Here is a 12,308-nt window from a genome sequence, read left to right on the forward strand (position 1 = left end):
CAGACTGAGAATTTAGAGCACTTTTGATTTCTTTTTAAAATTTTTGGCTTATTGGATTCTATAAGGAGTTCATCTATTTGGGTGTAAGCAAAATCATAATCTGTGGTCCAGTTGGGTTGTTCCCATTGATTACTTTAGCAGAGCCAGTGTGACTGATGATTGGGAATTCTTAAAGAAAATGAACTTTATCGCTTCTAGGTCTTTTGGCTAAGATTAAGTGAAGCAAACGAACTTCTCACAGATTTGGAGCAAAATTCAAGCATATTGGTAATTCAGTTTAATTTCTTTCTCTCTTTTTTTATTTTTTGGTACTGGGGATCGAACTTCTGACCTCATGCTTTCCAGGCAAGTGCTTATGCCGCTGAGCTAAATCCCTGGCTTATTTAAATATTTCAGTTATATCAGTTGATACAATATGGTTTCATATAATTTTTCTCACTTTGATTAGTGGTATAAAATATCCTTCATAAAAAATGTAAAACTTGATAACACAGAATTGTAACATTTTAAAAATAAGAACAGACATTAAAGCTAATATAGTCTTGCTCTTTTGTTTCTGCCTCTGAGTTCTGAGGTAATTTAGCCTTAATTTCTTCAAGGCTACAAGCCTTTACAAACACAGGTTTACAACATAGGATGGAATGAATGTCATTATTATTACATGTAAAGCACAGACAGAATGTTTTAGAACCTCATCTATATCACATTCTGCACTGAAGCGTCTATCTTACCTCCAAATCCATCAGGCACGTATGTTTTAAGAACAATATTGCAGAAAATTGTTGGCAGTGACAAAGGTTTATTTCCTTCATTTCGAAGGGAAATGTGTCGGTACCCTGCTTGGAGGCCATCCAGGGGAAGGATCCTCTGGCCAATCAGCTTGTTGTTATCATCATACACTGCTATTCTTAAGACAGCCAGGTCGGGCAGGATCACCTGCAAACAAGGAACAGGACTTTTCATTGGTTTCTGTAGCGCTGCTTCCTAGAACCAGTACTCTAGGAATCTGGACAGTAAATCATGATCCATTTGCATTCCATACTTTGCAACTACAATGCCCAAGATGCTGAGAAAGACAATGAGAACAGGTTTCATTTCATCAGAAATGTTACATGGAATGGCTGTTGAAGATTATGAGTTCAACCCTTGCCATCATTCCCCATTTCCACTCAAGCAATTGGGTGAGAAAAACAAGACCCTGAGAAATGGGGTGATTTTCTTAAACTGAGACATTGTCAGTGACAGAACAGGATTTGGAACTCGGAGTCCTTGACTTCTAAACCTGTAATCTGCCTGCTACCTGACCAGCTTCTGACATCTGGCTGTATCCGGTTTTAATAATAAAGGAAGCATCTTTGAATAAATGCTTCATGTGTATAAGAAAATTTATAAATAAGTTTGGACTTTGCTTGTTTCTTGCATTCTTCAAGTCCTGACACATTTTAGAATATCAAACAGAAGAAATTAAATAGAGGGGGCATCAGAAATATCATTAGGATATGATTCCAAGAAATGCTGATATACTTAAAATATTAATATGCATTAATATGTGTCCACTCCTGCCATGTCTGAACTGAATAAATGGACATAATTACTTGAGTTCAGATGGCAAAATATTTATTCAAAGTAGGAACATGACAGAAGAAAATCCAGGGTGTTTAATCAGGAACTCATTTTTATTCGCTAAGAGCAGCCAGAATAATGAGGTTGATCTGAGTACTACGTCTAAAGCTAGACAATGTTTGCCTGCCTATTTGCATCTGGAAGTAACAATTTAATTCCAACTTCACACAGACGAAAAGGTGTCTAGTTTAAACCCAGGTACCTTCCCTCACGCCTGTTCCTCACATGGTAAATGGGAAGCTTGGGCCTTGCCACTCCAGACTTATGATATTAGTGCAGAAAAACAAACCCAACTACAACGAAGAAGAGATGCCTAAAGTAATCAGCATCAGTAAAAGGTTTATTTTCAACAATAGTAAAGGAACTAGAATTGGTATCTTATTTCTGGAGCCAAAACTTTTACACACAGAAAAACCAAGTTTGAGATTCCCTTATTCATCAAAAATAATGTTTGAATTAACATTCTGAATTCCTTCTGAAATGTTTACAGGAGTTATTCATACTGTCAAAGGACACTGTGTCACAGTATGGGTCCAGGTACAACAATCTGGAAAAACAAGGGAAGAAAAAGACAAATCACGATGAACTTACACTGCTTCCTGACAGGATCAGACAGTCTGTTAATGGGCATTGCAAGTATCAGGGTATTAACGGACCTAAATTTTAAAATGGCCTGTTTTACTCAATCTACATCGACCTCCTGAATTTGCTTTCTATAAGTCAGCTATTCTAAAGCAGCTAATACATATTTTGTTATGACAAGAAGCCAATTCTCTGCATTGCATGACAGACAAGGGAGCAGAACCTCTTGGTAAATCTGGACCTAATGAAGAAGAAACAAATCATTTAGCCAAGACAACAGAACAGGTGAGAGAGAGAAGTGGGCATTCACAGATTGGCAATATGTGGTATATTCACACTATCTTCAATGGACAAGAGAAATAGAAAGGAAAAATGATGAAATGTGAACATGAGAGGAAATGACCGTGCTGGATCTTGGGACCAGCAGCCAGTACTAGTGGGACAAAGAAAGACCATATGTGAAGAACAAAACCTGTGAGCAGCAGCAGGTGACACACTTCCCAAAGGGACACAACTGAGTCAACCTGACCATGGGACCACAATGACTGACCTCAGCTCTGCATGCAACAGACTCCCTGAATAGTTGGCTAAGGAACCACCACTACAAAGTGCCAGTAAGTTCCAGGGCAGAAAAGAACTTTTCAAAGTAAGATGGTGTCTATGGCGGTGAGGCGCATGCATCCTAAATGGTAGCTGCAATCCTGCAGTCTAGTTAGTGCCACCTGGAAGAAGGGCATCTCCAGGGGGAGATGGAGCCAGAACAGGGCCAGCAGGGCCAAAAAAAGATCCCATTAAAACATAAACATCCATAGTTTTTGATGCAGTAATTTAGTTGAGTGGCTTGAGACTTTGTATTTTTTTATTATTTAAAGAGAGAAAAAAAGGAAATAAAAAACAAAGCAGTAAAAGGGTTACATACATATACATATATATATATATATATATATATATTAGCAGAAATCAAATTCATGACCTTGGGCTTACAGGCAGGTGCTGTGCCTCAGAGCTATATCCCCAACCAAATATTTGGTTTTTGACCAAAAAATCATGAAGAAAAATTAGCCTTTCAGTATGTTTGCATGTGGCTGCTTGGGATGAGATGGGTGGAGGTTTGAGGGGGCGCTAATTTGGAGAGCTTAACAATGTGTCCTGCTAATGGTGGATTACGTTGTATACATTATCTCTATCAATGAGAGAAGTATAAATCTTTGAAGTATCAGAGAGATAGTAAGATAATGGAGAACTCTCTGCCATAAATTGATGAATTGAGAAAACCTCAAAAAAAAAAAAAAAAAACGAAGTCTATTTCATAAAATTATATCATAGGTACAGAACTTGTCCACTGGAAGAAAGGGGTAAAAAGACATGCCGTGTCTACGTAGTAAGTTAGGGTGGGTTTGGCAGGTCCTACCTTCCGAAACACAAATGATTCTTCATTATATACTGGATTCAGTCCATTGTTCATGACCATGCGAGTTCGGAATTCCTTGCGTATGGTGTCGGTTGGCAATCCATACATATCTACTTCTACATATGTGCCGATTTTCTTATCTGACAAGAACTGCCCTGATATGACCTGCAGCAACACAGACACGGAATGAGGTGGATGTGAGCGCTGTGTAAGTGTCGTTGGCAGAGAACAATCAGGAAATAAGAAATTTTTGTTTCTCTGGGGAAAGGAATTTTAATTATCAATGAAAATCCCGTATTCCCTGTTTAGCAAACCAAATATTACTGGGCTACAACTATATGTAAAGACAAAAGTAGTTCTAGTCAAAAGTTCTACTTGCTAATGCTGTCTAAAAGAATGAAGTAAAGGCATGAGTCATAGTAAGACAGATGCCCAGTGTCCTCCTCCCACCTACAAGTGTCCATACTGCAGAGAAGTGATGGATTGGGATTCCCTATAATCCTTGTATAGATGTGAAACTCTACCAAGCCGAACTTATTACTGCATTCTAAAAGGGACACATTGAAAAGGGATGGGTACAAAGAAAAGCAAAGCTAAAACATACCTGGTTTTCTTTGCTGATGTTGAAATTAGTCAGCAGATAGTATTTTTTATAAAGACCAGCGCTAAATTCTATCTGCAATAAAAGCTATGGAGTAACTACTTTTCATTTATTTTCCAATTGACGACAGCTATTAGTCTTTTTTTTTTACATCACTTAATAGTTAATAATTTTTGAAATCATTTTTTGAGGTAAAACTGAGTTCAATAAATTGGACATGTTAAAACTGTGCAACTGAATCAGTCTTGACATATGACTACATCAATGAAACTATTATTATATCACTGTCATTAATATAATAAGCATTTCCATAATCTCTACGGGTTTCTTCAGACCATTGTTATGGTCCATCTCTGTCCAGAGGCAACCACTAACTTACCATAACTATAGCTCACATTTTCTACAATTTTATATACAGCAATCATATATTACATACTTTGTTATATATAGCAATCACATACTACATACTTTTTGATATGGTATTTCCAAAATCCTTCATAATTTTAACTGCAAAAACAATGTCTCAGAAAAAAGGGGGAATTTCAAGTCAGACTTGAGAGCAAAAGACAACTCTTGGCAATTGACATTAAACATCTGAGCAGCTGTTGCTTCCGGGGATCATGTGCAACACATTCGCACGGTCTGTGATAAGCAGGGACCTCACCTGCACTGAACACGTGGCCGCAATGACCCCGTCGACTGGGGTCTCCGAGAAGGGGTCGAATGTTCTATCTGGCCGCCTCATGAAGTCTGGTTTGAGGAGGTACCTGGTAGGACAGAAGAGCAGGAGGAGCTTTACAGAGGCCCAAACACTCCCTGAGTCTGATCTTCTCCCGCTCTGTAACTTAGCAGCTAGATTTTTAGGTCGAAGGTCACAAGGGTGACCTTCCCCATTTTGGATAATCCCCAAAAGCAATGATTAGCTACACCTGCCTCTGGGAGCGTGGCTGTGCTCAAAGACAAGATGAACACAATGGGGAACTCTGACCAAAATGTTCCCCAGTCCCCCGAGCCTTTTCTGGCTTAGCCAGTCTTAAGGCTTGCTTCTCTGCTCTGGCAGAATCCAGTTAGAGCAAGCATCCTGCAAAGTTCACCAGTTGATATGTACTTGGCCCTTTTCTTCCAATCCTATTTATTTTTTTCAAAACACAAAGCAGAGGAGACCACTGTACACGCTCCAGATACACATATGGTGGGTGACTGGGTGACAGGGCTGTAGCCTGCATGTGTGCCACACAGGCGGAGAACCATCTATCTGATGGCAGAGGTACAGAGCATACACTCTGAAGAGCCACACCTAGCTCACATCTTCTGAGAAATTGTATTGTGACTGGTGGTTTTGGGTCAAAGAAATTACGGTGATGAACTATGTGACCGACCATCAAAAACCCTCCATCAGCATATTCGCCTGGGTGAGTCTAGAGGCCTTGGGCTGTGGTCTGAGATTATTTACTTCTATGCTGCTTGAGGAAAAGGCATGGGAAAAAATGACCATGGGGTTTTTGTTTTTTTTTTTTTAAATCTCTATAGAATTTCCTTTAACTTCTCAGTGTTTCAGTGGAATTGAAATTTCCTATTTCACTTCTGGACTCACAGGTTTTAAACAAAGCTATTTAAGTAAACTAGCTTAACATTCATAGCATTATTTATTGACAATGGCTATATACAAGTCATAGAAAATAATCAAGAGAGGAGAAAGGCTTATTGTCAACTAAATTAAATCAAATTCAGTGGGACACAATTTGTTTCATATGAAACTAACTTCATTTCTCTATTTGGTGTCAGTAAAGATACACATATTTAATATCTATATCTTCAGTTAATGTCCACATGAGTAGGAATCATTACCTGCTTCAGATATAAAAACCTCCACTATTAAGTAAAGAGAGAATTAAAGGATAGCATGTGTAGGGTGAACTGCTAACTTGCTGTCAAAAGAAAAAAATTTGTTAGGTAAAAAGGGGCAGATGAAGAATGCATATTTGCAAATAAAATTTATCTAGGGGTTTTATTTATTTCTATCCCATCCCTCAAACCCGGCTTATGTTCAGCAGTCCCTAATTAAAAATGACAGTTTCATTATTGCTGTGGTATGGAGTCTTGAAACTAGGTATCAACAGTTGCAATCATATTACTCACCCGCACGATCCATTATACTCAAATTTTCCCTGATTCAATTGCATTGCTAAATCTGTCAAAAGACAAAAATAATTTAGCATCTTGTCTTCTTGAGCAAAGGAAGTTCAAAAGGGCGATTTTAAACAATATTTCCATTGACCCAAAGATTCTCCTTTAATCCTACAAGATACCACTTGCATTGTTTGACACCTAACTCTTTTCCATGCAGAAATGACCTCATGTTTAACTTAACTATAAAGTGTGTTTTCATAAATATCATCCTAGATCTGCTTTAAAAAGTGGATTCAATACCCAAGTCGTGATTGTTCATTTAATGGTGTGTGTGGAGACTCTGCTGTCCTTAGTAGAGTATATATGTGGCTTTGCTGGAGAAAACCCACACAACTCAGAAGGACTTAACACTGAATGAGACAAGGAAAATATAAAAACTGGTGACTTATTTTCAATGTGAGTCTTAAGGGAACCTTCTACTGAGGTTGACACTGGCAGCGACTTTTCTCTTGTAGGTGGCTGAAATTTTTCTTTCTTCTCATCAACAAAAGAAAGAGATAAACAACAGATAAGAGTTTTTTATTTCTTCAAAATGTGGTTAATCTTGACATTCTAGAATAAAACACAAGCTGTCCTAGTGATTAAATAGCCCTACTATGTAAGATTCTGTCCTTTTCTAATGATATCCTACTACATCATTGATATCTGCTGAATGTTCACAGCGCCCAGAGTAATTTCCAAAAAAGAAATAAGTCATAGACATTGTGCAAGATACCCAAATTCTCCTCACTTAGTTCTACCTCTGGAAAGAAGGATAACAAGTTTATCCCAAAAGAAGAAAATTTAGAACTATTTTGGAGTAGGGGATAATGTGTAGTTACAGCATTTGTGAGAGGAACTTCAACTGAAAGCAAAACATATTATCTTCTGCCACTGTTTCATAGCTCTACTTTGGGATTTTGATTTCTCACCATTATGTAAACTTCTCACCATTATATAAAGGCAAAATGTTTTGTTTGCCATATGTCTGCTTTCTTTTTTTAAAAGATTCCTAAAGCCAACTGATAGGGGCTGCCAACACCACCCCATCCATGCGTTCTCTGGAATTCAGGGTCACTGGACATCAGCTCCTACCTGGGGTTTGATAGTTCAGTGAAACCATCTGGCAGCCAGCGTTCCAGAAAATCTGAGGCATGTAATTACTGGAATCAACTCGGCCTCCCTTGGGGTAAATGCGACTCATTTGCCGTTTGTTATAACTGTGTAACTTATTAAGGGAATCAGTATAAACAAAAAGAAGAGTACCACAATCAAGATTAATAAGCAACAAGGAGGTAAAATAACAGAGGTGTAGGCCAACAAGGATAAACATGTAGATAACACAAAACAAATTTCACATTTATCAATGATATTTAGGAGAAAGATCACAGTTTGCTCTGTGGGTTCTATAAACAATTCACATTTGGGCAGATGGGCACAGCTGCCATGGTCTTTCACATACATTATTTTATGACCTCTACAATCAATTTTATGCATTAGCCACTAGTCTATTTCAGAGATTTTTGCCAAACCTAAAGTACACTAAGTCTCACTCCACTTAATGTATAAGGATACTTTACAAATTCAATCGCATGCGTCTTCAAGTAGCCAAGACCAACTGATTCATTAAAAGATGACATGTTATAATGAATATTGCGTTCTGTAAAAGAAAAGCAAAGACACACTCAGAAACCCTGCCATCAAATCCTGCCAGAAGGGCAGGCAATAAATATAATTACATCTGGAATCCTGAGGCATCAGTGGTTAATGTTACTGGGTCACGTTAGTCGCTCCCAGTTTCATTAACATCCTGTGGCTAGAGAGCAGCCTTAACATAATAAATGTGCTGAATTAAACTTGGAGTCGTCAAACAAATTACATGCACTCTGATTGCTGCAGCCAACTTGGAATTATGATTTTTGATGAGTATGATGATGATTTTTGCAGCACAGAAAAGATTTTAAAAACTCTTGAAATACTTCAGAGAGCAACTTCTGGTTAACAGCCAGTCTTGTGCCATGGAACACTAGAATTCATTGCTCCATCTCACTGTAGCTTTGCACTCAGTGACCAGCCTCCCTCTGTGCCCCCAGCCCTACTCTCCTCCGTTTCTTGTAAGCAGTATTTGTCAAATGAATGCATGGAACCCACATCATATTACAATATATCCAGTAGTTGGGTACACACAATCTCTCAGAGCCACCGTGTGGCGAATGCAGAGAATGACAACACAACCCCAATGCTGGCCAAGGCCCCATGGCCATATGGTCTACCAATCAAAACTAAGGTAGAGAGCAGCAGAGGGAGGCAGGCAGTGAGCAGGAGCAAAGCACATGGAAATGCCACAGTGAAAACCATTACTGTGCATAATGAATATGCATAAATAATTAAAGTTTAAACATGAAACAAGGTGGAATGGTGCTCATTCCTAAAAGGAAAAAAAAAATGGTAACAAGTAAGATCAGAGCTCAAGAGCAGAACAAAAGAGAAGTAGGCAACAACAAAAAAAGATGATTGCATTTAACCTTTCGTGTTACCTTCTGCCACATGGAAACCTTGAAACTTTACAGGTTGTGCGTAGTTGATCATTGTGGACAAATACGGGTGGATATTAGTGGTAGCACCTACGTATTTATAAGATGCCATCCAAGCCTGCTCGTCTTCCACAGTAACCAGACCCTGGGAGCACAAAGCAGAGGAAGGTTGGGCTGAAGGTTTCAGCAGGACTCACAGATTCAAGCTGCAAACGTCCTTACTAAAGATAGTTTGCTCATGCACTGATACAAAGGTCAACGACATTTCCGTGCCTCCATTGTGCTGAAGGGTAATTTGAACTTAATGTCTATGATAGCTCCAAATAATGCACAGGCAAATAATGGAACCAGGACATTTTCAGTTTATCTCAGTTGTTAGATTTCCAAGGGACTTTTAAAACACTGAAGAAGCTATACTGGGGCCTCTTGGCAATGTTACAAGACATGAAACGTAGTACGAGCTCTCACATTTCACAAGTTGAGGCACGGAGTCAACGGCAGTGACGCTTAAACTTCACTGTGCATCAGAATCACCAGGAGGTTATGTTAAAATATTCCTGAGAGTCATACAGAGCGGTTCATGTGTATAATCCCAGCACTGTGGGAAACTAAGGTAGGAAGATCATAAGTTTGAGCCAAGTCTGGGTAACTTAGCAACTTAGGGAGACTGTGCTCAAATTAAAAACAAAAACAAGAATCTTTAAAAAGCACTGAACAGCCCAGTGCAAAGGCTCTTGATTCCATCCTTAGCATTCTACCCCATCCCAAGCCAAAGAGGATCTCTGGGCCCCTCCCTTGGAGTTTTTGCTAACACACATCTGAATGAAGCCTCTGAACTTGCAGTTATATATCCAGTTCTTAGTGCTGATGATGGGCTGGCCTGGAGACGACATTTTCTAGGACCATTGCTCTAGAATTTCAGCCACATCTATTGTGATTTATGAAAGCCAGGCATGGTGGTACAAAACCATAAGCTTAGCTCTCAGGAGGCTGAGGCAGGAGGATCACTGTGGGTTTGAGGTTACATAGTGAGTTCAAAGACAGCCTGAACCACATAGAAAGACCCTATCTCAAGAAACAAAAATAGTGGCTTATGGTATTTTTTTAAAGCAATTATTTTAAAATAACCTGACCACTTGCTACACAGGACATCCAGAAATTGTGTTATTTTGTAGGGAGAAAAAAAAAAAAAACAAACAAACTATCATTTTATTGATTTCTTGAGAAATCAGAGGAAAATTAACAAAACATACCACAACAAAAATCTACCTTCGGAATACATTTTAGTGAACTTTGGGAAGCAACATTTGCTGCACAAGTGGAAACTAAGTGAGGGAATTGCTTAGTCGTGTCACTCATGCCTTGAATGAAGAAATGGTCATTCATTTCAATGTGATGACTTAACATTCTGACTATGCTGGACCATCACACCAATTTCATCAATGAATACTGGAGATAAATATTCAAAGAATGGAACTTCTTTTTGTTTATACCATTTTCTCTGTATATCCCAATGCCTACCACCTAACCTCCAACAAGGGCAGGGACACTTTTATTCCTTCTTGGAAGTTTAAGGCCCTAGAAAGAAACATCAGTGCTGGTGCTGAGCACTAGGATGGGTGGCTGTACCCACAATCACATCGCTGTGCTGATGCTAGGTCGCAGTGCACCCATTCATCACATGAGATGCCCAAGGCCTTAAGGGTCAGGACAGAGAGTAATGACCAAGTGTCAGTCAGGCGGTACACCATGGAGCCTGTAATCCTGACACTAGCGCACACAAAGAGTGTTTTAATAAATATTTGGAGAGAGGATAGGATCAGATTTCGCCTTAATTCCTTTAAATTGAACATTCAGATAAAAGATTTGAGTCTCAATCTACATACAATAAGACCTCATGGGCAGAAAGCTGTATTTTCTTTCTTTTCCCTCCACTTTTATTAACATGTTGGCAATATACAACATATATATCCGTTATGGGAAATCAGTATATATACTTCTCACATCTTATTCCTTTTTACTTCCCTTCCTATATATATTCTCTGAGGTATGAGACTCCAGGGAAAAGGCACATTTCTACCAGGGACTGTGGTCAGTCTCACCATTCTATAATGAACCACATAATTTATTCAAGACACTTTGATCACCATGGAGAACTTTGAAAAGGATAAAGGAAAATGAAGATAATTTTACAAAAAATTAAAATAAAGCTAATGTCTAAAACAAAAAAGCAAAACACCAAAAACACCCCACCAAAAACAGAAACAATGCAGTATAAAGCTAACTAAGAAATTCTTGCACCATGTCAACACGTCAGAACTAAGACCACCTTGCTATTACACTGTAACATGGATCAAATGACCTACTAGGTCATTTTAAATTTCAAACTCAATATATAGATGATTACACAGCCCTGTGCTAGGGTTAAAATCTCTAATTCCAACTAAGAAAATGCCTTAGTGCATTAGACAATTATTTTTAAAAATTTCACATGCCCTACTTCTGTGTTTTCATCAGAATGTAATCATTTGATCATTGTGAATAATTCTTTCCTTTGAATACTTATATGCAGTCACATGCATCAAGCATGTAAAGATAGCATTTGAACACTGAGTCTGACATCCCACTGAGGTCAGGAAGTAGAGCGACAATATCAGTTAGTACAGAATGTTTAACTTTTGAGGGCCACATGTGGGTGTCTTCTAAAGAAAGCAAAATGCTCAAGAGAATTATTTTGTTACCTTTTTGTTGTTATCATGTTCAAGGTCATCTGAGGTCTAAATCAGAAAAAAAAAATGATTTGTTTACTTCTCTAAAGGGCAATGTTCCAGACTTACGAACCATATGTGAATATTTAAATAAATGTATTTATGTGTGTTATTCTATTTATTGGTTTATGTTAATGACATAAAGCCATGGGAAAATGCAAGAACTGAAAAGATAAACCAGGCATGGTGTGGTGTGCCTGTAATAGCACTCTTGAGAGGTTCAGACAGGAGGACTGGGAGTTTGAGCTCCGAAATTAATGACTTAGGAGGATTAGGAAGACGGGGGATCAATAAGCAGCAAAGTGAAGAGCCTCTCTGAGAGAAACAGCTCAGATGCTGGAATATATAGCATCCTGGAGAAGACCAGATGGAAGAAGATGGATCCTCTTGACCCAGGAAGAAACTAAAGTGAAAGAAAGAAAGAAAGAAAGAAAGAAAGAAAGAAAGAAAGAAAGAAAGAAAGAAAGAAAAAAAGAAAAAGAAGAGAAAAAGAAAAAAAACATGGACAGAAGGCTGTAGCTCTCATCAGAGTGGGTCCCACTGTGTGCAAAACACCACTGGAATCCAAAGACACACAGTCATGGTGAAACTGGGGGTTAGAAAGCCCGAGGGCCTAGGCA

The 12,308-nt window shown here is 38.5% G+C and overlaps 1 protein-coding gene across 9 annotated transcripts in view; it reads right to left on the bottom strand.

The window, feature by feature from the left end:
• Positions 1-12,308, bottom strand: part of Plcb4 (phospholipase C beta 4) — a 355,157-nt gene that overhangs the window by 46,178 nt on the left and 296,671 nt on the right. For all 9 annotated transcript variants that reach the window (XM_063248709.1, XM_063248710.1, XM_023560190.2 and 6 more), the window contains 7 exons: positions 8,924-9,065; positions 7,962-8,046; positions 7,482-7,606; positions 6,357-6,408; positions 4,882-4,984; positions 3,617-3,781; positions 732-936 (listed from right to left, as the gene is read on the bottom strand). In XM_063248709.1, coding sequence (XP_063104779.1) covers positions 732-936; positions 3,617-3,781; positions 4,882-4,984; positions 6,357-6,408; positions 7,482-7,606; positions 7,962-8,046; positions 8,924-9,065 — 877 coding nt within the window. The remainder of the gene's footprint in view (positions 1-731; positions 937-3,616; positions 3,782-4,881; positions 4,985-6,356; positions 6,409-7,481; positions 7,607-7,961; positions 8,047-8,923; positions 9,066-12,308) is intronic.

The sequence above is a fragment of the Cavia porcellus genome, unplaced genomic scaffold, assembly GCF_034190915.1.
Source record: "Cavia porcellus strain 051 isolate PalLab524CR breed Dunkin Hartley unplaced genomic scaffold, mCavPor4.1 scaffold_5, whole genome shotgun sequence".
Classification (NCBI taxonomy): domain Eukaryota; kingdom Metazoa; phylum Chordata; class Mammalia; order Rodentia; family Caviidae; genus Cavia; species Cavia porcellus.